The sequence below is a fragment of the Aphelocoma coerulescens genome, chromosome 7, assembly GCF_041296385.1.
Source record: "Aphelocoma coerulescens isolate FSJ_1873_10779 chromosome 7, UR_Acoe_1.0, whole genome shotgun sequence".
NCBI classification, from domain to species: Eukaryota; Metazoa; Chordata; class Aves; order Passeriformes; family Corvidae; genus Aphelocoma; species Aphelocoma coerulescens.
The window spans coordinates 38,510,144-38,537,873 of NC_091021.1; the positions used below are offsets into that span (position 1 = coordinate 38,510,144).

Here is a 27,730-nt window from a genome sequence, read left to right on the forward strand (position 1 = left end):
TCAGCTTCCCCTCAAATGTGGATTCCCAAGACTGGGAGGGACCTTGGAATCACTGCTGCTGTAAGGTAGGAGCAGGTCCTTGAGGACAGGCTGGGATGTGGAGTTCAAACTCTGAGTATTTTTTGCTCTGTGTCTCATGGAGAAAGGGGACAAGACAAACAGCCTGGAGCTGTAACAGGAACAGTTCTCTGGGGCTTTTCTTGTTTTCCTGAAAATGTTAATGTGGTTCCAGATCTGCCTCCTTAGGAGTGCTCAGCTTTACATCCCCTGCCCTGCACAGGTAAGGATGTTCCTCACACATGGAAAGGGTTTTAATCCCAGCTCCCAGTGCTGCCAGTCCCAATTCCTACCTTGGGAAGGACATTTCCCTTCCAGGCTGGCTGTGCTGGGAATTCCCTCTGAGCTGTAAACTCCTCAGGGGTAATGCTACAGCTCCTGCTGTTAACTTGGATTTAGGCTTATCTTAGACATGGTATCCAAGGAATTTTATTCCCTTCTTTCCTGGGGAGTGGCTGGTACCAGGTGCTGGAGTAGATGAAGCAAAAAATGATGTTCAGGTGTGAAATAACCTGTCCAGATCCAAGTCCTTCCCTGGCTCAGCAGCGTTTCCTGAGCAAAGCCAGTTTTTGGGCTCAGTCCCTGCTTCCAGCACCAGTGAATCCATCCATACTGCAGAAACCTCAGCTTTATTCATCACTAATTTACAAGAAATCACAGCTTTTGCCCCCAGAACAGTTGCAGGACAACGCATTCATGAGAGCTCAGCAAGCAGGAGGGGGAGGGGTGGTTGCTTTTCCCTCCCCAAATTGGTTTGAAATACAAAGCTTAAACGTGGCTTATATGGAAAAGGAAGTGAAGAGATTCAAACATTTTAGAACAGTACAGAAAAATCCTCTCTTTGGGGGAGAATGAATAAAGCAAAGTCTGTGTTAGTCTTTAGTAACAGAATTTTGGAGATGCTGAGTTGTGTAGTGTCACAGTGTGATGTTTGAAATGCCAGACAATAGCTGGGAGTTTTTTGCACAGGGAGAAAGGCAGGATGTGCTTACACAGAACCTTGTGAGCTATTCCAGGTGGATCTTGCTCTGCAGTTACTCCTGTTGTGGCTGCCAGGGACAGGAGGCCCTGGGGCAGGCTGGGCTCACACGGCCTCCACGTAGTTGGCCGGGAGCATGCCGGTCTTGCCGGTCCTCTGCACCGTGCCGTACATCCAGCCCTCGTCGATGGCCTGCACGTTCACAATGGTGTCCCCGTCCTTGAAGGACACCTCGTCCGCGTCGGCCGCCGTGTAGTCGTACATGGCCCGGAACGTCTTCTGCAGGGACACGAGGGACACAAGGGCCATGGGCAAAGCCTGACAGGACACACAGTGGCTTCGGGGACACAAAGGGACCTGGCCAAAGCCTTACGTGGCCCTGAGGGTCTTGGGACACAGAGGAGACAGAAGGGACATGGTCACACCCTGACATGGGACAAAAAGGACACGATCAAACCGTGACACGGCTCTTAATGCCTTCTGCAGGGACACTGAGGACATGGTCAAACCCTGACAGGGGACAGAACCTCTTCTGCAGGTCAGATATGGTCAAACCCTGACAGGACCTGGAATGTCTTCTGCCCAGAGCCAGAGGGGACAGGGTCAAACGCCAACAGCCAGGATTTGGAATTGGCATCACAGCAGGGTCTGGCTGCTCCTTCCAATGTCCTGGCTGCTTCTCCCTCCCTGAGCACCTTGGTACCTGAGTGCCACAACCCCTGGGGCTGCTGGTGATGCTGACTGAGGGTTGAGCAGCATCAGCTCCAGCTGTAACTTTAAGTCGTTACCTCCCAGCAATTTTTAGAGGCAGTGCCATTCCCACTGTCCTGTACCTGCTCCGGGGGCAATGTCTGAATGAGCACTTCTTCCCACTCCTAAATTTTCAAGTGTTAAGTAGGAAGAAGAGCTCATTCAGAGTTTCCAACTGCTAATTCAGTGTTTCCAGGCACAGGGGAGGGTCTGTCCCCCTTCAGTCACTGTTACACCTTCACCTGCTTTCATACAGAGCTTCAGCCCCGTGGATTGGAATGTTACCAACTCAGTCTTGGCTTAAAGCTATTAATTAGTGCTCCCCGTGGGCTGTGACCCCTGCAGGCAGCCACATTCTCTCCTGGAGCTGTCTCCTCACCCCAGGGAGCAACCAGGGTTACTCACCCCAGCAGTGGAAGGGTGGGAAGGCACCGAAGACACCGTGGTTTGCTGCGTGGCGACTGAGGAGGAGCGCTGCTGTGGCAACTCAATGGTCTTCACCTGCTTGTAGCCCACTGCAAAGGGACAAGAGAGTTCCTGGTGTTTTTTAAGGCATTGTAATAGAGCTGTTCTGGATACAGGCCGCTGGGGTGGGGCAAAGGCAGTTTAAAATGCACATTCACAGCTGCTGCTTGGGTGCAACTCAGCCCTTTGGAGATGAGGCTTTTCCCGGCTCGGGGAGTTGCTGAGCGCAGTCCCACGAGCAGCTGGGGCCGTGCCTGTCCCCACAGGGCTCCCTGTACCTGTGGCCGTGGCGCTGAAGAAGCCCCCGTTGCTGTAGTAGGACAGGCGCTGCTCGGTGCCCTCCGAGGGCTCGGATCTCTCGTCGGCGGCGCCGCTGATGCTCAGGGCGCTGGCGGAGCGCGAGTGCTCGCGGCTGCGGCGCTGCGCCTGCACTGCGGGGGCACAGCAGCGACGGTCACCAGCCCTGGGGGCCCTGGGGGCCCGGGGGCACCAGCCCAGAGAGCTCACAGAACCCAGCCCTGCTAAGCTCAGCTTCTCCATCATCCCAGTGCAGTTTCATGGTTCCGTAGTGGGATTTCCCAGTGCTTGTTAAGCATCCCATGGATACCACAGTGAAATTTTACTCTTCAATATCCACAATATTTTTATCCTTTCTCCAGCCTCTTTCCCCTTAGTCCTAACTGCTTCCAAAATTTTTATTCTCCTTATCCTGTGCTTTCGTTCCTGACACAGCTCTGAGCCATCCCCAAGACTCTTCTACCCTCCAGGTATTTTTCCTCTCAGACAGGAGTTAAAAGAAAGATAACTGAGAACAGCACGTTCAGTAATCTCAAAAGGAAGCACATGTTGTATCGTGGCAGCTGTGGATCACATAAACAATCCTCCTCCTGCCTCTGTTGGGTCATTTTAATGAGAGGAAGATTAATAGTGTATTTTTTGGATATAATTTACACTGGTAAGGAGCAGCTACAGCCAATTTCTCCTCTGTTCCCTGTGTCACTTGTGAACTCTCAGCTCTGTTTGGCCCCCAAAGCACACCTCTACAGGAGTTTAAATCCCACTGTGCCCCAGTGGAGCCTGTGGGACACACCTGAGATCATGTGCAGGCTCCGGGACTGGATGTTGTCCTCAGCGGGGTCGTAGTCAAAGACGGAGCCGGGGTTGGTTCTCCACACCCGGAGCCCTGCAGGAAAACAGCACTTCCTGAGGAGAGGCTGGAGCTTGGGCAGCTCTGGGAAAGCTTGAGCAGCACAGGCCAGCCTGGCCAGCAGAACAGGAGCTGTGTCCTCCCCAGCCCTGGGAGTGGCCAAGGCCAGGTTGGACACTGGGGCTTGGAGCACCCTGGGATAGCGGAAGGTGTCCCTGCTCATGGCAGGGTGGAACTGGATGAGTTTTAAGGTCTCTCCACCCCAAACCAGTTGGGGATTGTTTGAAAAATCACCCTTATTTTATAAATTAGTGCTGCTCAGTTCTGTAGCACAGATTTGGCTTTTTGACAATCAATCTACAGCAAGGTATTTCTCTGTGAATTAGAGATGAAGTTAAAAATAGAAGTAAGGTAAGCCCAGTGTAAGTGTGGGGACAGCAGGTCACAGGTGATTTACAGCTGCTGTGAGAGAGTATTTTCCAAAAGGACTTGGATGAGAACATCTCCGAGTGATGATGAATTTGAATTGATGTGGCTGAGCTGAAGTTAAACCCCTCCTCCAGCTGTGCCTGTGTAACAGATGTGCCCAGGTCTGCTCACCGGTGATGTGCTCCTGGTCCTGGTCCACGCGTTTCCGCTCCATCTCCACCACCCTCCTCTGGATGCCCCTGTAGCTGATGTCACTGAAGTCCTGCATGTTCTTCTTCACACGCTCCGTGATGGGGTCGGTGACCACGGGTGTGAAGCTCCCTTTGCTCTTCTCAAAGTCCTCGTGGTACTTCACCTGCAATTCCAAATGACTGTGATTCCTGCTTCCCTCGGGGGCATTTCCAGCAGGGAGCTCCTTAACTTTGGCTTTCCCATTCTTGAGAGAGCCTAATCCCAAACTTGGGACGTGGGTAACCGAACCTGGTAGGACACATTGTCCTTTTCTATCTCACTCCCCTCCCAGGGTAAGGACACCTCTGGAAGTGCTCTTACAGTGGAGATGTGTTTCTGGGTCTCCCGCACGCGCCGCATCTCCGGGGTATCCAGGACGTAGGCGGCTTTTCCTTGGACTTGCTTCCGGAAGCTGTCAGAGTAAAGAACCTGCCGGGGGAGGAGGACAGGATTTACCTCTGGAGCACCAGCTTGGCAAAGAAGGGCCAGTCCCAGATGATTTTACACATTTTTTATGAGACTGTTACAGAAGAGCCATCATTTTATACATCCCAGAGTATTATGGCAGTAATCTGAAATTTAACTGTTTAAAAACCCCAAACTAACCCAGTTCATCACAGAAACACTTGATTGCACCAGGCAGTGTTAAAGAATTCCCTATGGTTCCAATATCCTTCCAAATCTCTCCCATCTGAGTGAGGATGTCAGGGATGAAGTGTTCTTTTCCTGTGTTTTCCCCCCCCAGCAGCACCCACCGAGCTGATGTTCTCCTGGTTGCGCTTGGCTCTCTCCATCTCCGGGGTCAGCGGGGTCGGAGTTCCCTTGGCCATTTGCTCCTTGTACAGCACCTGCAGGGCACAGACACGTGGACACAGCTCAGACTGGAAGAAATTCCAGCTGTTCCTGGGAGTGGGGTTAATGTTCAAGCAAACTCAGCCCTGCAGAGTGGGAAAGATCTCAGGAAACAAAGCAGCTGAAAAGTTATTGGCAAAAGGTAACAAAAAAAAAAAATCAAAGGGAAAATAGGCAAAAATAAGGAAAACTGGGAAGATAAGGCTGAATTAGGAGTTTGGCTCAGGATGGTTATTTTTGACACAAGGTGCTTGGCTGTGCTTTCAGTACCGAGCTGATTTGTTCCTGGTTCCGCTTGACTCTTTCCATCTCCGGAGTGACCGGGCTGGGAGTGGCCTTCCCTAAACCTTCCCTGTATGCAACCTACAGACCACAAAGGAACCCAGTCACCAGGGCACAACTCCACAACTGGGATGTTACTGCTTTTAGACTCCACACCAGCCGTTAGGAAAGGAAAGAAACAAAAGTCAGGAAAAATCGTATTAACAAGTTAAATGACAAAAAACCCCTTTAAAGCCACAGTACTTAAAAGGTGACTTTTTAGAGAAAAAAAAATTAGAGGGTTAAATAAAACCAGGCAGGGTGAGGTTATTGAGAAGAGCTCTATGACATCCTCTGGTGTTAACCACTGCAGTGGGAGGTTTGGGAAGAGTTTTCCTGGGAAAATACCGAGCTAATCTGCTCCTGGGTGCGTTTGACGCGCTCCATCTCGGGAGTGACGGGCGTGGGGGTCGCCTGCCCCACATTCTCTTTGTACAACACCTGCGGGACACAGAACAGGGACCCGGGGTCTTCAACAGCCCCACAGCACCAGGGTTGGAACCCAAATTATTACTTTGTTACCAGATTTCAAAACATCAAACGTTTAGCGCTGCCAGGAGGGGTGAGGAACAGGGAGTGGAGAGGAAAGCTGGCATTTGTGGTTAAGGGCTCTATCCAGGTGTAGGGTGGCTCCAGAGGCTCAGGAAGTGCCTCTGGCCCTACAGAGCTGGTCCAGAAGTGTTTTACCTGCTTTTTTATCTATATTTGAAGCAACTCCTGATCTTTTTGGGAGGGAGGGGGAAGTTTTGTTGGCACACTGCCCCAAATAATGGCGTCAGGGATGGGTGTTTTTCCCTGAAGTCAAATCCACCTGAAAATCCAAAGAAAGGTGAAACACTGAACACAGAGAGAAACCTGAATATCCCTAGAAAGCCTGGGCTACTGGAAGGTAAGGGAATGAAGTGAGCTTTATGTCCCTTCCAACCCAAACATTCCCTGATCCCCAGCAAGGGATCCAAGCTCTTGAGATGGTCTGGATAGAACCCCCAAATTCACAAACCAAGTTGTAAAAAAGGCCTAAAATTCTGGATCACACGGTTAAGACCGAAGTAATTTGGGTTTAGGAGGAGCAATTAATGTGCAGAAAAAAGAAATACATCTATTTTTAATTTAAAACCAGCTCTGGGTGGGAGTTAGGCTGTTACTTGATTAAGTTTAAGCACAAAAGAAGCCAGAAATCTCTGGGAAGGTACCGAGCTAATGATCTCTTGGTTGCGTTTGACTCTCTCCATCTCAGGGGTGATGGGGGTTGGGGTCACCTTCCCCACATTTTCCTTGTACAAAACCTACAGGATACAAGGGAGTATCCAAAGGTCATTAAAGAGGAAAAGAAAAACAAAAAAACCAAAAAGCACCAAAAGAACACACAAAACAGCTTTGGAGTCGTTACACGGAGTTAGAGCTGTGGCACAGGAGGAGGAATTGGAGCCTTGCCATTAATCTGGGATGCAGGAACCCGCCCTGGCTGGAATCATTGGCATCAAAGCACAGGTGGAGTGAGAAAGGGTTCAAAAAATTCCATCAGGAGAACATCATCCATCCCCAAAAGGGATCATTTCCTAGTCAGCGCTGCCTGGGCAGCGTTAAAGAGCAGCTGGTGCAGTTTGTGTGCGAGCGGGGGCGGGGCCTCGGGGCAGAGTCATTTAAGGGGTTAATAAGCACAGGTTGCTGATGCTCCAGCCGGGTTAAACACTTCACTCCGATCTTCAGGAATATTTCCTGGTGGAAGTACCGAGCTGATGATCTCTTGATTGCGTTTGACTCTCTCCATCTCGGGAGTGACGGGGGTGGGGGTGGCTTTCCCTATGTTTTCCTTATACAACACCTGTGGGGCGACAGGAAGGAGCCAGAGAAAGTGACAGTCAAGAAACAGCTCTCCCGACACGTTTCTTTTCCCTTGGATTTAGTTTCCCAGGTGTTTTTAAAGCGGGTCCTGGGCACTGTTTTAGTAGAGAAGTAGTTTGGCAGGCTGGCTTGAACTACTGGTGATAAATGGTGTAAGTACTGCATCAAAGAGCACAAAATCCCACCGGAGGGGCTGAGCACGGCCAGAAAACTCAATTAACTGCTTTAAAATAAATGTCAGCACTGCAGAGGAAAGGAGAGGAGCTTGGGCGGGTTTAGGATTAGAACAGGACATTAAAATCGCTCTTAAAACCAAGATCAACTGAACCAAGTTAACATTTCAACCTGAGAAAGCCACGAGTGAGAAGTGAGCCCTGCTCTGCGCTGCTTTAGAGCAGGGGCAGCCTGGGGACAAAGCCACTCCTCCAAACGGTTAAAAAGTGCTTGGAAAGAGTTAAAAGGATTTAACTCCGCGTTTAAAGAGTTAAAGGGAAGTGTTGCTCTTGGCAAAGTACCGAGCTGCAAATCTCCTGGTTGCGTTTGACCCTCTCCATCTCGGGGGTGACAGGAGTGGGGGTCCCTGTCCCCACGCTCTCTTTGTACAACACCTGCACAACAAGAGACCGTCCAAAAGCATCAGCAACTCAAAAATCATTAAACCCAAAATTTCCTGGGGAATGGGAGCTTTCAGAACCCCCACTGCAGCCTCCTGGGAAGTCACACCCTCCTCCCTCTTTTCCACGGTTGAAACAAGGCATCAAGAATTTTATACATAAAAAAACCCCACATAGAAAGGAAAAAGGAAGTTGGAACAGGGAACAAAAGAGTTAAAAATATTTAGAACAACGTAAATATTTGTAAATAATTGCATCAGTTAAGAAGAGGGAGGTCAGTAACGTTGGAAAACACAGTGAGGAAGAGAGGATGTGTTTATCAGTTGATTACATGGAAGAAAAAGAGAGAATTTTGGTGCCGTTTTAACAAAGGTTAAGGATTTTGGTTGAGTGGAGTTAAAGGGAAAACTCCTCCTCCACACAATACCGAGCTCAGGTGCTCCTGGTTGCGTTTGACCCTCTCCAGCTCGGGAGTGACCGGGATTGGGGTGCCCGTGCCCAGCTCCTCCCGGTACAGAACCTGCGGGATAACAGGGCGAGGTCAGGGATGGGGAAAAAACCGGGACACGGAGCCTTCGCTTGGAGAGAAAGTTTGGGATGGAAGAGAGAAGTGAAATCCTGCTCCGAACCACCGACACTGCTCAGCACCTGGACACAAAACTGAGCAAGGAAAGCTGTGAAAGCAGCAAAAAAGTACCAAATAAAGCAGTTGTGGTTCCTCTCCCAGCACAGCAGATCCCACTGAGCCCGCCCCAACCAGCCAAGGTTTAGTGCTCGTGTATAAAATGAGGAAAATCAGGGGGAAATTCACTGCATGGAACAACACTGAAGGTGGAACTAAACAAGGAAAATAGGGTGGATTTCTAAGAGTTAAAAAAAAAAGAAAGGTTGAGACTAAATAAAGGAAACAAGGTGGATTTTTAAGAGTTAAAAAAAGGACTCGTGGGAATAATGAAGGAAAACAGGGCGGGTTTTTTAAGAGTTAAAAAAAAAAGAGGTAATCACACTCTAAAAGGTGGAATTCAATTACTAAAATGATGTAATTAAAAAAAAGGAATAAGAACAATGTAAGTAATAATTATGGAGGAAAAAAAAACCTGAGAGGGAGCAGGCTATTATTTTTTGGGTAAGTCGATTATAAGGAAACAAGAATATTGTTGTGTGGGTTAAAAAGTATTTTAAAATCGTTTAAGAGGATTTTTTTTTTTTTTCTTTTGAAATGAAAAAAAATACCGAGCTAAAGTTTTCTTGATTGCGTTTGACCCTCTCAATCTCGGGAGTGACAGGGGTGGGGGTTCCTGTCCCCAGCTCCTCCTTGTACAACACCTGTGGGGCAACAGGGCAGTCAAAAACAGAATCAAAGCAGCACCAAAAGCATCAGCCCAGCAGAGAGGGGCTTCTGACACATCCTGAGTTAAAAAATCCCCAGAAATAAAAACTCATTTAAAACTCTGACATGGCTGAGGCTGAAGGGAGGTGGATTTAGGTGGGATATTGGGAAAAAGTATATAGTTATATATTAATTATTATTCATTACATATATATTCCTTCTTATTTATTTTATGTATTATAGAATTATATAATACATAAAATATATCAATCTCTCTCTATATATATCAATCTATAATTTTATACCTTACACATATATAATTCCAAGTGCTCTCCTGTTTTCCAAGGCTCTTCCCTCATCTTTCCACTCACTCCAACCCTGCCAACATCCCCAGAGCACTGCCAGCATCTCCCTGCAACAATTCCCAAGGGAAAAGGCACCAAATGCAACCCAGGAGGAATCCAGGCCCCCACTGCAGTTGGTTTCCCCATCCCACACCCATCCCAGCAGGCTCAGGGATCAGAGCTCAGGGCACGGCCACGGAGTTGGGTCAGGCAGTGAAGAGCTGACATTTTATACATGGGAAAACCAGGGGGGGAAAGAATCAAGGATTGAAGGGATTAATAAAAGGAAAAGCAGATCAGAAAAAATATGTCAGGAAAAAGATGGGAGGAAGGAATCTAAACTCACCAGTGGGATGGACTGAATCAAAATAAGGCAGTGATTACAAAGGAAAAATGGCAAAACACAAGGAATGGGATGGTCTTGTGTCAATCAATTATTCTGGGGTTAAGATTGTTTTAAAACAGATTAAAAGGGAAATTTTTTGGCTTTTGAAATTAAAAAATACCGAGCTAAAGTTTTCTTGATTGCGTTTGACCCTCTCAATCTCGGGAGTGACAGGGGTGGGGGTTCCTGTCCCCAGCTCCTCCTTGTACAACACCTGTGGGGCAACAGGGCAGTCAAAAACAGAATCAAAGCAGCACCAAAAGCATCATCAGCCCAGCAGAGAGGGGCTTCTGACACATCCTGGGTTAAAAAATCCCCAGAAATAAAAACTCATTTAAAACTCTGACATGGCTGAGGCTGAAGGGAGGTGGATTTAGGTGGGATATTGGGAAAAAGGTATATAGTTATATATTAATTATTATTCATTACATATATATTCCTTCTTATTTATTTTATGTATTATAGAATTATATAATACATAAAATATATCAATCTCTCTCTATATATATCAATCTCTCTCTATATATATCAATCTATAATTTTATACCTTACACAAATAGAATTCCTCGTGCTCTCCTGTTTTCCAAGGCCCTTCCCTCACCTTTCCACTCACTCCAACCCTGCCAACATCCCCAGAGCACTGCCAACATCTCCTGCAACAATTCCCAAGGGAAAAGGCACCAAATGCAACCCAGGAGGAATCCAGGCCCCCACTGCAGTTGGTTTCCCCATCCCACACCCATCCCAGCAGGCTCAGGGATCAGAGCTCAGGGCACGGCCACGGAGTTGGGTCAGGCAGTGAAGAGCTGACATTTTATACATGGGAAAACCAGGGGGGGAAAGAATCAAGGATTGAAGAGATTAATAAAAGGAAAAGCAGATCAGAAAAAATATGTCAGGAAAAAGATGGGAGGAAGGAATCTAAACTCACCAGTGGGATGGACTGAATCAAAATAAGGCAGTGATTACAAAGGAAAAATGGCAAAACACAAGGAATGGGATGGTCTTGTGTCAATCAATTATTCTGGGGTTAAGATTGTTTTAAAACAGATTAAAAGGGAAATTTTTTGGCTTTTGAAATTAAAAAATACCGAGCTAAAGTTTTCTTGATTGCGTTTGACCCTCTCAATCTCGGGAGTGACAGGGGTGGGGGTTCCTGTCCCCAGCTCCTCCTTGTACAACACCTGTGGGGCAACAGGGCAGTCAAAAACAGAATCAAAGCAGCACCAAAAGCATCATCAGCCCAGCAGAGAGGGGCTTCTGACACATCCTGAGTTAAAAAATCCCCAGAAATAAAAACTCATTTAAAACTCTGATATGGCTGAGGCTGAAGGGAGGTGGATTTAGGTGGGATATTGGGAAAAAGGTATATAGTTATATATTAATTATTATTCATTACATATATATTCCTTCTTATTTATTTTATGTATTATAGAATTATATAATACATAAAATATATCAATCTCTCTCTATATATATCAATCTATAATTTTATACCTTACACATATATAATTCCAAGTGCTCTCCTGTTTTCCAAGGCTCTTCCCTCATCTTTCCACTCACTCCAACCCTGCCAACATCCCCAGAGCACTGCCAGCATCTCCCTGCAACAATTCCCAAGGGAAAAGGCACCAAATGCAACCCAGGAGGAATCCAGGCCCCCACTGCAGTTGGTTTCCCCATCCCACACCCATCCCAGCAGGCTCAGGGATCAGAGCTCAGGGCACGGCCACGGAGTTGGGTCAGGCAGTGAAGAGCTGACATTTTATACATGGGAAAACCAGGGGGGGGGGAAGAATCAAGGACTGAAGAGATTAATAAAAGGAAAAGCAGATCAGAAAAAATATGTCAGGAAAAAGATGGGAGGAAGGAATCTAAACTCACCAGTGGGATGGACTGAATCAAAGTAAGGCAGTGATTACAAAGGAAAAATGGCAAAACACAAGGAATGGGATGGTCTTGTGTCAATCAATTATTCTGGGGTTAAGATTGTTTTAAAACAGATTAAAAGGGAAATTCTTTTGGCTTTTGAAATTAAAAAATACCGAGCTAAAGTTTTCTTGATTGCGTTTGACCCTCTCAATCTCGGGAGTGACAGGGGTGGGGGTTCCTGTCCCCAGCTCCTCCTTGTACAACACCTGTGGGGCAACAGGGCAGTCAAAAAGAGGTAAAGCCAGAAAAAATCTGCATTTTATGAAGGGAATTCACGGCATTTTATGCCCACCAAATGTAATAGAAAGCAGGAAAAATTAGGGAGCGTAAATCAGTTACTAAATGTGATAAATTCAGAGGAAGGGACAGCTGGAAGTACACATCCAACTGCTTGGAGAGGCTTCAGTGGAGGAACAAAGTATTACAGGATGGGAACACAACAAATTTAAGAAAAAAAAAGTTTAAAAATACAAAATAGCTTAAACTTCAGGAAAAAAATTAATGCACATGAAGCAACAAGTGTTAAAATCATAAGAAAAATATTTTTAAACATAAGTACATAAAATATCGTGCCTAAAAATGTAACAGCAGAAAGGGGATTTTTTATAAGTTAATTTGAGAGGATTTAAAGTTTGCAGGTGTTAAATAGCTACAGGGAACTGGGTTTTTTCTGAAATGATAAAAAGATACCGAGCTAAAGTTCTCCTGGTTGCGTTTGACCCTCTCCATCTCAGGAGTGACAGGAACTGGGGTGCCAACCCCCAGCCCCTCCTTGTACAACACCTGTGGGCAGCAGGGAGTAATAAAATAAAAATAAAATGAAAGGGAAGGAAAGGGGAGGACAGGGAGGAGAGAGAGAAGAGAAATAATTGAATATCGTGAAACTGCAAAGTGTGAAAAATAGAGTTTTCCTAGCCTTGGTCAAAACCCAGCAAAAAAAGCCTTAATAAAATAACCAGGTAATGTTGTTGCCACCCCACCCAGGCCAGAGCTGCTGGAATGTTCCCAGGCTCCTGAAAATTCCCTGGCAAAGGGTTTTCCCTACTGCAGCTCCAGATGTGGCAGCTTTGCCTCCGAATTCCAGCCAGGCTGAAGGAGCTGCAGGGAGCCCAGGAAAGGGAAGTGCCTGTCACTGTCCCAGGGATTTCTGCCAGAACTAAATTCCTGGTGGGACTGGGGCAGAGTGAACCCAAATGGGTCACAAATGGAAACAGAAATAGAGAAGGAAGTGGTGGCACGGTGCTCATCTGAGTGGATGTGCCAGGAGTAGGAATTCCAGACAGGACTTCACTCCTACAGCAATTTTCCCATCTACACCGAATGTTCCTGATGCTCCCTCACTGCTGTGACCTGGGAATGCCACCTGGTCTCCTCACAAAGACCTTGGGACACAGGAGAGCCCCAGCACAGCAGGAGAGGCAGAGACATCTCACTGCTTCCAACCCAAACCATTCCCTGATCCCGTGACTTGGAAGGGTTGAGTCCATTTTCCACTGGCAGAGGTGAGGCTGGAGGTGCTGCAAGGGTGGACTCTGCTCCTGAGGAGCAGTGACACCACTCCCACAATTAATATTTCCTTGGGAAGCAAAAGAAGGCCCTGTTCCAGTGCTTTCATTAGTGAGGTTAGAATCTCCCAGCTGGAACAAGAGCATGAATAAAATTGAGGGGAAAATGAAAACCTCAGGATCCTGACAGGGTTTTGGTGGTTTGATTAAGGAAGAGTTGCTCACAGCTCACCCAAGGATTGAAGGAATGTGACATGGAGGACTTAAAGGGGGTTGGGTTTGGGTTTGGAAGGGGAGGAAGGTGTGGTCTATCCCTCAGTACCGAGCTAATGTGCTCCTGGTTCCGTCGCACTCGCTCCATCTCCGGCGTCACCGGCGTCGCGGTGCCGGCCCCTAAACCCTCCTTGTACAACACCTGTGAGGGACAACAGCATTGCCACAAAAACCCCACTCAGCACAGGCCAAACACACCAAATCCCACCGTTTATGGCATTATGTTTAGCATTAGGATCACTTGGGATTCATGGCACACTCGTTCCAGAGGCAAAGATTAAGGAAGAGGCTGTGGTGGATTATTCTGTCAATAGGTGACTGCAGAGAGGAGATAAAGGCCCAGGGTAAAACAGACATGGGGAGAAACACCACAGCTCCAAAGGGATGTTCTGCTGCCCAGCTTAGTTCAGGAAATGCCAGTATTATTTTCAGGCAGGTTTGTTCTTAGAAGAAAAGCACATCAAGGTGTAAATCCCCCAAAAGCACAAACAGTGGAAGATCAATGAGTTAAAATCCTGCCAGGGCACAGCCAGGACTAAACCCCTGAGGAAGAACAAGGTTAGGATGTTATGAGCACAGGATTATAACAACACAGATGTTGTTATAACTCCTCCAAGGTGTAAATACCGAGCTAATCTGCTCCTGGTTGCGCTTGACTCGCTCCATTTCTGGGGTCACAGGCGTGGGGGTGCCTGTGCCCAGCTCCTCCTTGTACAACACCTGTGGGACACAAGCACCAGCGGGGTGAGACCACCTTTGGAGACACCTCTGACCTGTTTACTGGGATTACAAACTGGGATTATACAGAAATAAGGGCACAATTCACATTACTGTGTCTTTATCAGCACAGTCAGCAGCTCAGAGTAATTTGCCTTCAATGTGCCTTCATTTAAAGGACACAAATATTCCCCTGACCCAGCCCTGAGAGGGGCATTTATTTTTAATCTTAGTTTAGGAAATATAACAATTACTTTTCAGGCAGTCAGCATTTCTTTATGGGATTAATAAACAGTTTAACCTTTTCTGCAATTGTTCAACACACAAAGACTTCATTGTGGGCTTTATTCATTTTCATTTCTGTTTGTTTGCACCACTGCTTTACTTTGGGTTAAATGTCTAGGAAACAAAACCAACTGAGTATCAGCACTCATGAGGTTTAATTCAACCTGTAATGATTTGATTTTTAGAAAATTGTATTTTTCATGAAAGCAGATGCTTATGGAATAACCCCAACCATGTGGGAACAGAACACCTGACAAGTGCACTCACAGCTCTTCTTGCAAATAGTAAAATCCTTGTAACCAAAACAAACCAACAAAAAAAAAATTCACTGCTTGATGTCATTGAAACAAATACAAAAATAAAGCAATCACAGCAAGGGAAAAGAACCTATGGAAAAGGCCAGAAAAAATGAGGAATCATTTGGAAAAACAGCTCAGTCGTGCAAAAGTGAGCTGTGAAACACAAGTAAAATCTACACTTGACTGGATAGGGGAAGGTTTTGTTTTCCCTTATAACTGTCACACAAAAAGGCTCCAATTGTTGTGGGTTTTTTCCACAAAGTTCTGTCTTCCTGATCCTTTCTCACCCAGACAAACTTTAACACATAACCTGGGTAATTCTAGTTTCTAGCTCTGTGTTTAGAAACGGTCACAGAAGGAACACAGGCAGTGACCGATGGGGATAACTCCTGTAAAATCCAGGTATTTCAATTTCCTGCTGCTGGCCACAGGGATTTGGGAGAGCTGGTGCCTTCCCAACAATAAAAGGCTGGAGCAGGGCTCTGGAGGGTGCAGGAGCAGGGACATTACCGAGCTGATGTGCTTCTGGGTCTCCTTGACGCGCTTCACCTCCGGCAGGTCGGGAATGGGAGTTCCTTTCCCAATGCTCTCCTTGTACTTCACCTGCAAGGGCACAGGAATTAGGGAAAGGAAAAGGATTGACAGGAAAGCATTCAATGGTGCATAAAGAGCTTTATCCTGATCTCGTGCAGAGGGGAAGTTTAAAGGATCTCATGGAATTCAACACCTTCCCCTCACCTTCCCAAGGAATCTGTGACAACTTCAGCTGTTGAGTCACTGGGAATGGCACTGAAAGGGGTTTATAAAACCAGGTAAATTCCTTAGAACCTGATACTATTTGGCCTTTCTACCAACCAGAGGAGAATTTGGGATCTGTGAGAATCCCTCATATTTAACAAGGGTGAGAATCATCTCACAACATTTCAGCAGTGACCAAAGCATTTCTGCTTTGGGTAACAACAAAAAAAAGCCTTTCACGAGAACATATTTAACATATTGAACACATTCTGCATGAACAAACTGGCTGCAGAGTTAGTGCCTGACACTAAATGACAACAGCATTCAAAAAAAGCATGGAGGAGGTTTAGGAGCTTCAAAATAAAATTAATAAGTATAATTATTCCAATTTTAGAGTACTGTGACCTTTTAGATAACACCAAAGTTTGCCAGGACAAAACAAACTAGAAAACCATCACCAGAAAATTCAGTCTGAGCAGAGTAAAACACTTTTTCCTGGGAGATGGTCCCACCCTGGAACAGGTGGTGGAATCTTCATCATGTGGAATACTCAAAACTCAACTCATCCTAAAGCTGAGCCCCAGGGTTGAAATAGATATTTCAACACATCCCTCTCAACATAAATGGGTTTTTTTCCTGTCAAAACTGTATCTGGGATGAGCTCAAAATGACAGCAAGAGCTTCCATGGTTTAGAAATGGGTTGTAAGTAAGAAATGGGATGTTAATCATTAGAGAGGTTGCTGTTAAAGTAACGAGGATGGGCAAAATCTTTCAGAAAGTCACCCTTAACTGGGTGGGTTATTGCCAAACCACTGTTAGCAAGATGTAAAGAAAAGAAAAAATATAAAAAAAAGTATTATTTCAAGTTGAATTAGCAGTGGTAGAGTGAGTATCAAAAACCAATTCTTGTGTACCGAGCTGATATTATCCTGGGTTCGTTTAACCCTCTGCATCTCTGGGGTCTTTTCAATTGTAGTTCCAGTTCCAATATCTTCTTTATACAAAATCTTAACGTTTAGAATGAAGACAACAAGGTTAAGCATCCAAAACACAACATTCTTGCTCCCAGACACTGAATTTGGACACAACAGAGCAGCTGAAAGCCAGAGGATCCACTCTGGTCACTGCCCCTCTGAAGGTGGCCAAAGTGAGCACCATTTGTGGAAAAAAAAAAGCTGATTTTTTTGTATTTAATGCATTTTAAGTAGAAAATTATTTCTATAATAAGTCACATTATCCAATATATTTCAGTGGGATATTCCTGGGATAGTGGAAGGAGTCCCTGCCCATGGCAGGATGGAAGAAGATGAGCTTTAGGTCCCTTCCAACCATTCCATGATTCCATAATCAAAACACTTGGGGGCTAATTTTAGGATTGAAGGTTATTATTTGCTCTAATTTGATATATACAAAGATTTTCCACTTTGTACTTTGCTAATGGTGCTGGAGGCAAAATGCCACAGGAGACCTGAGGCACTTCGTGGCAACAGGAACTGGGCAACGACTCAGGCACACAGAGCACGAGGAGGGACAGGGAGGGACTGGCATGGGAACAGCACAAAGGAAAAGGGACAATAATGATATTAATTTAATGACAGGAGGGATTGACTCTATCACAGCTGTGCCTGTGAAAGAAGCCAATCACCCCACAAAAACAGCAGGGAAAAGCACCTTGCAAAGCCCAGCTAAATCTACTGTATCTGTAGGAGAAGCACCAAAAATTGTAATTTTATTGAAGATATTAAACTCTATTTTTTGGGCTGAGAAGTGAAGACAGAGGTGACCATACCGAGCTGAAATTCTTCTGGTTCTCTTTCACCCTCAGGATTTCTGGGGTGTCCTGTACCACTGTGACCTTTCCTTTACTGTTCTGTAGGTCTGACTGATATTGAAGCTGTGAAAAGGGGAAATGTCAAATGTTAACTTTGTGCTGTACAAATTCACTCACAGTTGTCTTTGAAGATAAAAAACATATCTATTTTTTAAAAATTTCTGTACTTACCATGCTGAAGTTCTTCTGATTCTCTCGGACCCGCTGCATTTCTGGTGTGTCAGCCACAGGCACATAGTAGGGCATGTCCTTCTCTGCATCTTCCTTGTATTTTTTCTGATGGAAAAGCCCAAATGGATTAAAAATAGAAAACACGAAACCAGCAATAAACAAACTGGAGTTATTGATTGTTGAACAGTGCCCATCTTTGTGGAGATGTGAGTTCTCTGTCTGATACAAACTGAGATTACGCCTGTGTGCAAGGTTTATTTTAGACAGCAGGTTATTGAGGAGTAGGAAATTAAGAAGAATCTGCTTAAAAAAGAATTAGCTTTGCAAAGCAAGAGAAATTATTGTGTCACTTGCTACAGTAGTAAAATTAATTTGATTATTGCCATAGAATTCCAGAGCTCTGAAGAGGTTTGTTCCCTGGTGCCTCCTGAACGTTGTGAGAGGTGGTTATTTGGGTGCTCAATTAGTATTTCCTGGATTCCCACAGGAGCAGGATTAATTGCTTCACTCAAGATACCTGGCTGGAAAGGTTCTTGACCTGCTGGGCATGAATAATCTCTGGAGTATCAACAACACTGGTGTAGTTGGCTTTCTCCATTTCTGCCAATTGTTTGTATTTGATCTGTCGGGCAAAGCTCACGTTTAGGTGCCTCGATCATCTCTGCACAACAACTTGCACTGGGTTGAACCAGAAAAATCCCCATTTTGCTTTAAAAAGAGCTCAGGGAGCCGGGGGGTGCCACAGACCTGGCTGGCGATGTCGGTGGCGTTCTTGGCCCTCACAAAATCCGGCGTCTCCAGGGCCAGCTCGCTCAGGCCCTTCCCGCGGATCTCCAGCTCCAAGGCTTTCTTGTACTCCTTCTGCAGGGGAACATCACAGCAAAGGGGTGCAGCAGCTTCAGCAGCTCCAGATTCACAGCCACAAACCAGGAATTGTGCCAGTCCCAAGCCAGGAACAGCGCCAGTCCCAAACCAGGGATAGTACCAGCTCTAAACTAGGAATAGTGCCCGTCCCAAACCAGGAACAGTACAAATCCCAAAACAGGGATAGTGCCAGTCCCAAACCAGGAACAGTACAAATCCCAAAGCAGGGATAGTGCCAGTCCCAAACCAGGAACAGTACAAATCCCAAAGCAGGGATAGTGCCAGTCCCAAACCAGGAATAGTGCCAGTCCCAAACCAGGAACAGTACAAATCCCAAACCAGGGACAGTGCCAGTCCCAAACCAGGAACAGTGCCAATCCCAAACCAGGGATAGTACCAACTCTAAACCAGGAATAGTGCCAGTCCCAAACCAGGAACAGTACAAATCCCAAACCAGGAACAGTGCCAATCCCAAACCAGGGATAGTACCAACTGTAAACCAGGAATAGTGCCAGTCCCAAACCAGGAACAGTACAAATCCCAAACCAGGGATAGTGCCAGTCCCCAACCAGGAATACTGCTAATCCCAAACCAGGGATACCTCTAATAGCAACTCGTAATTATGCACACAAATTATATAATTCCAGATTATTTCAGTGTGTGCTTCATGATTTAAATCTTGGTTTAGACCCTTGACTAATTAACTAATGAGTCCCCTGAGTGACTGTTGATCCCAGCTCCTGCTTTCCATCTAATTCCTGACAGCAACTGTAAACACAGGAAAGAGCTCACTTCAAAGTCCACTTTGGTCCTTAGCCCCTCATCCATGCTCTTTTCTTCCCTCTACTCAAGAATTTCTAGGGAATGATGAAGTCCACACCAGTGGAAGGGCAGGGATGGATGGAATACTGGGAAGGAATTCCTGTCTGGGAGGGTGGGCAGGCCCTGGCAGAGAATTCCCAGAGCAGCTGTGGCTGCCCCTGGATCCCTGGCAGTGTCCCAGGCCAGGTTGGACAGGGCATGGAGCAGCCTGGGACAGTGGAAGGTGTCGCTGCCCCTGGCATTTGGAGGCTGTTCCATCCACTCAGGCACTTCCCAAGCAGCTCTTCCATACCTCGTTCAGGATCTGAGTTGCATTCTTGGCTCTCAGCATGTCTGGAGTCTCCTCTAAGGCTGTCAGTCCCTTCCCTTTGACTCCTTCCTCCAGATCCTTCCTGTACTCTTTCTGCAGGAGAAGGAGAAAGAAAAACACTACAAAGCAAGACCAGAGGGAGTTTTACACTCTACTAACTTTGTTGCAAAAAAATTAATGAAAAAAAATTCCAAAATCTCCAAAAGAAAAAAAAAAAAAAGAAAGATATTTGGAAAACAATTTGGAAAACAAGAAAGAATATTGCAGAGGGTTATAGAAGAACTACTCCAACAGAAGACAGGGATTATTGTAGAAGATAAATTGGCAAGGCACACACATATGAACCAGGTAGGCTGAGGGAAGTCAGAGAGGGGCAGGAAATGGGAATACAGTTAAAGGACAAGGAAGAAATGTCCATGGCAAATTATCTCACAGCACAAAATCCAAGTGAACACGCTCAGTGTGCATGGGGAGGAGAGTGGGGAAGCAGAACTGGTGCTGGGAATGCTGCAGGTGCTGAAGGAGGCAGAGGAAAGAAGCCCAGAGGAGCTGGTACCTCGCTCGCTATTTTGGTGGCGTATTTGACATGTAAGAGGGATGGTGTGACCTCCAGGCCAGTGAGGTTCCTGCCCTTCATGGACTCTTCAAAGTCCTTCTTATATTCTTTCTAAAGAGAGCAAGAAGAAGGAGGAAAAAAGGTAAACCAGCAAATATTTATTACAATATTTTCATTATGTGCAAAGTTGGGAGGGTATCAATGCCACTGGGTACAGCTGATGCTAAATGGGCACCTAAACCCTGTTCCCACTAAAACTTGTGAAGCAGCTCACTGCTTTCCATGGAAACAGGACCTGATCCTGCCTCTGGTTTTTATTTTTCTACTCATTTGTCTATGTAGAGAAAACATTCAAAAGGTACCACAAGGACTAACGGCCTTACACAGCTGCTTTGCAGCCTCCATCTGGGCCAGAGCAGGATTAAACTTCAAATAAACACAAAAAAACTGCTCAAGAAAAGAGAATGACAGGCTGGGGAGAACCTGTGACAGCAGAGACATGCAGGGAATAAAAGAGTTTCTGAAAAATGGAGTTTTGAGGTGAAAAAAAAGAAGCAGGGCACTTTCTCTGTCCTGTGATATCACACAAACACTGTCACGTTGTAAAAGTTTAAAGGAAATGAGTTTTGTACCACATTCCTTATTCAAGGACTTGTTTAAGCTTCATTCACTGAGAGCTGATAAAAATTACAGATAATTTCTGACTCATTTCTTGACAGGAAGGTGTCATGAATGTTCAATGTAGCATTTAACAACCATCATCAAGAAATCTGATCTATTTTTTCAGTCTATCAGCGTGCACAAGGTGCAAGTAGAATTGCCTGTTAAATCCCTATTACAGTTTAGGGACAAAAAAGACATTTTCAAGCTTTTCAGCTGATCAGTACTGATGTTACCTCGCTCTGCATGAGCTGAGACTCCTTTGCAGTCAGGTATGTGGGAGTTTCAAAGTCCAACATGGGTTTTCCTTTTTCCTTCTCGTACTTTTCTCTGTATTTCACCTGAGAAGATAAAAAGTCACGTTCCTAAATAATCAAAGACCTAATTAATTGAGCAGTATGTGCCTACTATCAACAGTTCTGTGGTAAAAGTTAATGTCTAATACAGTTTGCCTTCCTGAAATTTGTATTATTGACCAGAAAATGTAAAATTTGGTGTCCAGGAAGTAAAATGTCCAGGAAGATGAAAAGATTCCTGCTTCAGGTTCTATTATCCAGATTTTCAGAGTGCTGAATGGGGTAATGCTGTGGCTGTGGCCAAGTCAGAGCCTGATTCCAAACTGGAGCAACAAGGACTGACTTAAAAATTAATTACAACCTCATTAACAACAACCTGATTAACAACCATTTCCTTATAGTCCTTTGCTATGTGACCTTTTTGCCTTTCCATAGCTTGAACATTCCTGGAAGTGTCCCAGGCCAGGTTGGAGCAACCTGGGATAGTAGGAGGTGTCCCTGCCCATGGCAGGGGTGGGACTGGATTATCCTTAATGTCCCCAAACCATTCTGGAATTCCATGCCAAGAACCAGAACAACCAGCCATAATTTCTAGCTGTGTTCTAGCCATAATTTCTCTCTTGCTTTACAGCCAGTAAACACTTGGAACAGAGAGGATCAGAGTCTAAATCACACTATGAATTTCTCTGGAGGGATTCACTGTTTTGTTCCAGAGGGAAAACCTCCAGGCATGTTTAAAAGCAGCAGGAGGTGCTGTTTTGGATAAAGCCTTTTTGGATGCAGGAAAGGACAGCAGAGCTCTCCTTTGGATCACTGGAATGGATGAAGCAGTTGGAAATACACTGTCAGCAACAACCCTAATTCCTTCACTTCCCAGTTTCTGTGGTTTCCAGGTCCTTTCTTCTCTAGACAAAAATCCCCCTGATAAATGTATCATCCTGTGCAAAAAGATCCTTGTGCAGCAGAGGTGAGCAACAGGGATTGACTCTGGAATGAAGGAATCACACTGAGATCTTATCTGTGTATTTTATGTGTTCTGAACTTGGACATGTGCAGGTGTTTCTCCCTGGATCCTTACCCAGGTGTGCAGTGTTGGTGGGGCAGAGAAGCACAGGGACTGTCACAGCCTGGAGGATTTACTGGGAGGATTCTGATGGAATTTGGTGCTCAGTGAGTTGGGATAATGACAAACACATGTCCAACTTACGTGGCTCTGGAGTTCTGAGGCCTCCCTGAAGTGAACCTGTTCAAGATTATCTGGCACCACATGGTAGTGACCCTTACTCTTCTCATATTGCTTCTTGTACTGGTACTGAAGGGAAGGTGTCAAAAATCATCTCAATCAAAAAAAAAAAAATCCCTCAGCAAATTTACTTCTTAGGTCCAATCAAAGCAACACTTCAACGGAACATCAAAGAGAAATTAGAAATGCAAGAAGAAAAACAAAAACCAAGAAGTTTAGAACTGATAATGGGGGTTAAAGATGTGGGGGAATAGTTATCTTTCTTATGGTCATTTGGATTGCAAGAAACGTTTTGTAAAAACCAGGATTAAAAGAAGAAAGAGAAGAGAGAAAACACAGTGGGTAATGAAAAGGCTGTACCAGGCAATAGAGGGTTTTGCCTTTTCTCATTATCAATTACTTTGTTAGGCACAATTATGTGGATTTACAATAGGGGAGTGTTAAGCACGAAATAAAAAAAAAAAACCAGATAAAAATAAAACATTTAAATACAGTAATCAGTAAAGAAAAAAGGAAAAAAAAAAAGTATTTGTTAGTGTAGTGCAACCAGTTAAAATGGGATCAAGAATCAATCCAGTAAAAATGATCAGTGTTTAAAATATTAGCAGTTGTACAGGTGGTGAAGATTTCCCTCCCCAGAGCACAAAGGTGGGGATGCCGCTGGTTAAGGAGGAGTCATTAGGAAATGGAGGAAGAGGTCACTACCAGGTGATGCCCATGAAGGGAGCACAGGGAGCAGCTGTTACAGGAGGAGGAGTTAGCAGAGAATTCCCAAGGGAATTCCCACCCGTGGGAGCTGTGGGATCACTCTGAGCTTACAGCACTGGCGAGCTGGCTCGTGCTCAGCACGTGGTTCATGAGCAGCGACTCCTTCATGTCCGTGACGGGCTTGTGCAGCTTCTTCAGGTCTGCCTTGTACTTCACCTGCAGGCACAGGGGCCAAACCCCGTCAGGAGAGGGCCCTGCTGGTCCAGCCTGGGCTGGGAGAGCTTCCAACAACACAAAGGAGGGATTTGGGAAGGAGGGTTGGGATTTCCCCCCAGGAAAAGCAAACGTGAACGTACCTCGCTGGCCATGTTGTGGGCATCCTTCAGGGTCTTGTAGATTTTGGCCTCCTTCAAATCATATTTTGGCTTCTTACCCATCTCTTTGGCAAAGTTCTCCTTGTATTTCACCTAAACAGAGAACAGCCAGGTGTCACAGCTGCTCTGCAGGACTCACCTGTTTGGCTGCAGCACCCCCTGTTCCACTGGGGCTGGTTAGGAGAAGAACAAAAGTGCAGGAACTCAAAGGTGTCCACTGGAATAAAGACTATTTAAAAAAGACCTGACACAGAAAGAAAATCGACATCTGTTTGATATTTACAAGATACCACTTGTGATTTTTCTTCCAGTTACATCTCCCCACTGTAAAAATAAAAGAGCCAGGAGAATTGTGTGGCCAAAATTCTGACCCTTGGAGGTGAAGAATTCTTCACTTGATGGGAACAGTCCATTGATTTAAGATGTTTCACAAAGAGATAAAAACAGGGACAGGTATAATAAGAGTAAAATACAAGAAAATTATATCTTATATAATTATAATATTATATATAACATTAATATATAATATATTATATAAAATATAATATAAGAGCATATGAAAGAGTGTTTAAAAGAATTTTTTACATACTTCTTGGAGAAATAAGAGCTTTAAAAACCTCAAGACTTCAGAGCACTGAAGATTTCAGTACATTGTTATGCATACAGTGTGTTCTGACTGGATTAGGGATAAAGGAGGACAGTAATGATCACAAACAGAACAGTGACACAATTAATTACTAACGATAAATAATTAATTTGATTCTGCAAGAGGTTTAGTAACACTTCCAAACCACATCAGCTTCAGCCAGGTAAAACATAGCAGTGTGAGCCATCAGAATCCAGCAGATCCAGGCTGGAGGCACAGAAATGTTGAAAGGAATGAGAATTTTTTAAATCCAAAAGATTTGCTGGGAGATCCATGAAAAATTAAAAGCAAGCGAGCCAGACAGACAAAATCCAACTAAAAAACTCAACTGGATAAACAAAGTGGACGTGATGCTTTACAAAGTTTATGAGAAGAGATGTCCAAGAGAAGAAAACAACAGTTAAAGATGATGCTGACCATTCTTTGCTCCCTCAGTGCCCCTCCAGCAGCTCATTTCCTCTCAGAACCAAAATCATCTCAGCAAAGAATATTTAAAAGACTCAGAGTGGCAAAAGAATGGAAAACCAGGATCTCATCACTGAAGGGGAATAAACAGAATTTCTTCTTTTTCCTGTAGATCAGTTTAAGAATCCTTGGTTCCCCTGAGGAGATCCTTGGTTTTCCTGCAGACACCGTGGTGGACATTCAAACATTCAAACATGGCAGCAGACACAGCCAGACATGGAAAAACCAAAATCCTCCTTTTTTGCCCTTGGAAATACATGTGTAAAACTGAAGTGGCACAGACCTGTCTGCTGCCACTTCCAAATGGGCAATCCAGGCTCTGGTTTTCTATTTTCCAAAGGTTTTGATGTGGGAAGAAGTCTAAGAACCAAGGAGCCCTCAAACCAGTCCAGGCTGCACTTCTCAGTGGGACTGATTCAGTCATAGTCTGCTCTTCCATTATGAAATTCCAGCCAATAAAATAGTTTCATTAAAGTTTAAATGAAGTTTTAATAGAATAGTTAGAAGAGTTAAAATGAAGTTCTGGTGACTGTTTACTGAAAATTACCAGCACCATTGCTCAGGCTGGTCATACACATTTATTTATACATATATTTCCAGGGCTTTTTTGCATTTTTAGACAATAAATGCTCAAATTTGACGGGTTTTTGGGTGAAAAAGGTGAGTTTTCACATTAGGTGAGTGCACTAGAAACTTCCATTAAAAAACCTGGAAGCTCCAAAACCATTATGAAGGGCAGAACAACATTTCAAGCTTCACATGGTGCTACAGAATTGCAAGATAATTATGCAAGCAAGAGACAGATGCACAACGATGGCATTAATTTCACTTAATTAAAATTCTCTTACATGACTACTTAGCATATTTGCTTTCTTAAAGGTTCTCATCCAGGGCGTGTCATAGGAAGCAGCTCCATGGCCTCTCATGTGTTGTTTGAGGTACTCTGCCTACAACCAGCAGCAAGAAAGCAAGGTCAGAAAGGCAAAAATCCAGAATTCAAACAGGAAGGGGAGACAAGGAACCAAGAGGGATTGAGGTCCTGCCACAAGATCCTTTTAAAGACAAAGCAGAAAGAAAGTGGCTGAAAGAAACCGAGTGTCCGTTCAAAGGATGGAAAATAAGAGTCAGGTAAAGGCTGGTTCTGGTAAAGCCAGTACCCAAAAGAGCTAAAAAAGAGCAGGACAAACACTTCAGCATTTAAAAGATCTTGTCACAACATCATTTTAAGAAGATTTTATACCTCCATTAATGACACTGGAAAAGTTTAACAAAGAAATACCTTGTACTGGTATTTAATTTTTATTTTAACACCTTCCCTTCCTTTTCCCCTACTCTGGCAATAATTTCAGTTATAACAGTGACATTATAAGTTAATTTTATTTCTCATTTCTCTCATTGCTTTGAAGTTTCACCAACTTTTCATTTGGCCCTTACCTGGCTGGTCAGTTTGGACACCTCCTTGGCCAGCTCAATGTCTGGACGTCCCAGCATGGTCACACCCACACCTGCTGCTCCACGCTTCTTATATTCAATCTAATAAAAGAAATAAATCCTTTGGCAGTGATAAAATCCTCTTTTAATCATTCTACTGGATTTTGTAGTGAAATTAATGCTAAAGGATTATCCAGAGGACTTGAAAACACTCACATTGCTGATTAACTTGGCAGCCTGAGTTGCTTTCTTAATATCTGGTCGATCTGCTATGGGTGTGTAGTGGAGCTTGGACTTGGCATCCTTCTTGTATTCAATCTAACCCATGGAAAAAGACAGAGGAAAGAAAATTAATGAGGTTTATTCATGGGGAATACACCAGTAAAGGACACAGCAACGTTGCTGAGAAAGTGCATGGGTTTATTTTGGAAATAAATTCACAAGGAATGGATCTGGGAATCTGGTTTTGCAAGTTGTCTACAAGTGAAGAAATAAATGTGGGAAATTCTGTCTGTGTCTGAAGGGATGAAAAAAATTATTAGATGTGATTTGCACCACATTACTTGAAATCCTACCATGGGATTGAAGGACAAATCCTTTATTTTAGTGCATTTTTATATTTGTAAATACTTGTACCTTCATCTTTCAAAATTACACCTGAACATGGAGGCTGAGAGGAAATTCAGAAATCCATAAAGTTGGGTTTTTCCAGCTGAATTTGCTTACATAACCTACAAAATTATTGGAAAAAGAAGCAAACTTACTGTACTCTGGTTTTTAGCTACTTCCATGGCATGTTTCACCTCAGGAGGCTCCAGCATGACAGAATAATTGGATTTGCCTTTTTCCTTCACAAACTTCTTTTTGTAGTTTGTCTGTCAAGAGCAGAAAGGGCCACGTGTGAGTTTTTAATGTCACATGGAGGAAAATGCTACAGAAACTTGGAAAAAGCTCCCTGGGACTGCTGTAGCTGGATAAAGAGGAATCACCTCATTCCCAAAAGTGGCTGCAGTTTTTGGAGCTCAGGTTGCCAAAGCTTATCTTATCTTTGGAGATGATGAGCTGGGTCTGAACTCACCTCGCTGACGTTCTTGGTCACCTCCTTCACGTGGACGGTGTCCCGCGTCTCGGGCAGGGTCGTGAAAGAGCCACGGGGCAGCTGCTTCTTGCTCTGCTCTTTGTACTTGTTCTGCAAGCACAGGGCAAAACCAGGTAAAACCCAGCAGTTCAAGGATGGAATGGAATGAAATGAATAAATAATTGCTGATGTTTTACCTCAGACACCAGAGAGGTGACATTCTTAGCCAGCAGGATCTGAGGGGTGTCTGGAACAACGTGGTAGGTCCCTCGGGCTTTGTTGTGCTTCTCTTTGTATTTTATCTAGCAGGAAGCAAAGATCTCAGTTTAAATAATGTGCATTTTGTCTTCTGACAGATTAAAAAATAATTATTACAGTTGTGTTTGGTTTTTAGTGCAAAATTTTGTAGAAAATCCTGTATTTTGACATTTTACAGCCTAGTCCATATATTCCTATGGCTCTCACTTGGAATATTTTTAATATACTCAATATTAACATATTGTTAGTAATTATTAAAGATATTTTGTGTTATTATTAACAATCTTTCGGGTAGTTATCAAATATATTTTGTGCTATTCCCAATTTATACCTGCAGTGGTTTTGGTGGTTTTCTCCAGACATTTCCATTTCAATACCAGGAATGCAGAGATGCACCTGGGTGTAAGGTCTAGGGGTGTTCAGGCAATGTTAACTTTGAATATTAATTTAATCCATGAACTAGACCTGTGGCATTTACAAGACCAAACTAATTCAAATTTATTCAGTCCATTTGTTAA

At 44.5% G+C, this 27,730-nt stretch overlaps 1 protein-coding gene across 1 annotated transcript in view; it reads right to left on the bottom strand.

Moving 5' to 3' along the window:
• Positions 1-667: 667 nt before the first annotated feature.
• Positions 668-27,730, bottom strand: part of NEB (nebulin) — a 96,483-nt gene continuing 69,420 nt past the window's right edge. Inside the window, exons 116-149 of the mRNA XM_069021334.1 lie at positions 27,152-27,256; positions 26,955-27,065; positions 26,641-26,751; positions 26,093-26,194; positions 25,880-25,978; positions 23,317-23,427; positions 23,072-23,176; positions 22,217-22,321; positions 20,950-21,054; positions 20,054-20,164; positions 19,480-19,590; positions 18,249-18,362; positions 18,019-18,123; positions 17,502-17,606; positions 17,289-17,393; positions 16,414-16,506; positions 15,271-15,363; positions 11,795-11,887; positions 10,841-10,933; positions 9,871-9,963; positions 8,924-9,016; positions 8,118-8,210; positions 7,592-7,684; positions 6,964-7,056; positions 6,425-6,517; positions 5,580-5,672; positions 5,181-5,273; positions 4,814-4,906; positions 4,380-4,487; positions 3,999-4,182; positions 3,342-3,434; positions 2,530-2,682; positions 2,192-2,301; positions 668-1,315 (exon numbers count right to left, since the gene is read on the bottom strand). Of these exons, the coding sequence (XP_068877435.1) occupies positions 1,142-1,315; positions 2,192-2,301; positions 2,530-2,682; positions 3,342-3,434; positions 3,999-4,182; positions 4,380-4,487; positions 4,814-4,906; positions 5,181-5,273; positions 5,580-5,672; positions 6,425-6,517; positions 6,964-7,056; positions 7,592-7,684; positions 8,118-8,210; positions 8,924-9,016; positions 9,871-9,963; positions 10,841-10,933; positions 11,795-11,887; positions 15,271-15,363; positions 16,414-16,506; positions 17,289-17,393; positions 17,502-17,606; positions 18,019-18,123; positions 18,249-18,362; positions 19,480-19,590; positions 20,054-20,164; positions 20,950-21,054; positions 22,217-22,321; positions 23,072-23,176; positions 23,317-23,427; positions 25,880-25,978; positions 26,093-26,194; positions 26,641-26,751; positions 26,955-27,065; positions 27,152-27,256 (3,636 nt within the window). The 3' untranslated portion in view covers positions 668-1,141. The remainder of the gene's footprint in view (positions 1,316-2,191; positions 2,302-2,529; positions 2,683-3,341; positions 3,435-3,998; positions 4,183-4,379; positions 4,488-4,813; positions 4,907-5,180; positions 5,274-5,579; positions 5,673-6,424; positions 6,518-6,963; positions 7,057-7,591; positions 7,685-8,117; positions 8,211-8,923; positions 9,017-9,870; positions 9,964-10,840; positions 10,934-11,794; positions 11,888-15,270; positions 15,364-16,413; positions 16,507-17,288; positions 17,394-17,501; positions 17,607-18,018; positions 18,124-18,248; positions 18,363-19,479; positions 19,591-20,053; positions 20,165-20,949; positions 21,055-22,216; positions 22,322-23,071; positions 23,177-23,316; positions 23,428-25,879; positions 25,979-26,092; positions 26,195-26,640; positions 26,752-26,954; positions 27,066-27,151; positions 27,257-27,730) is intronic.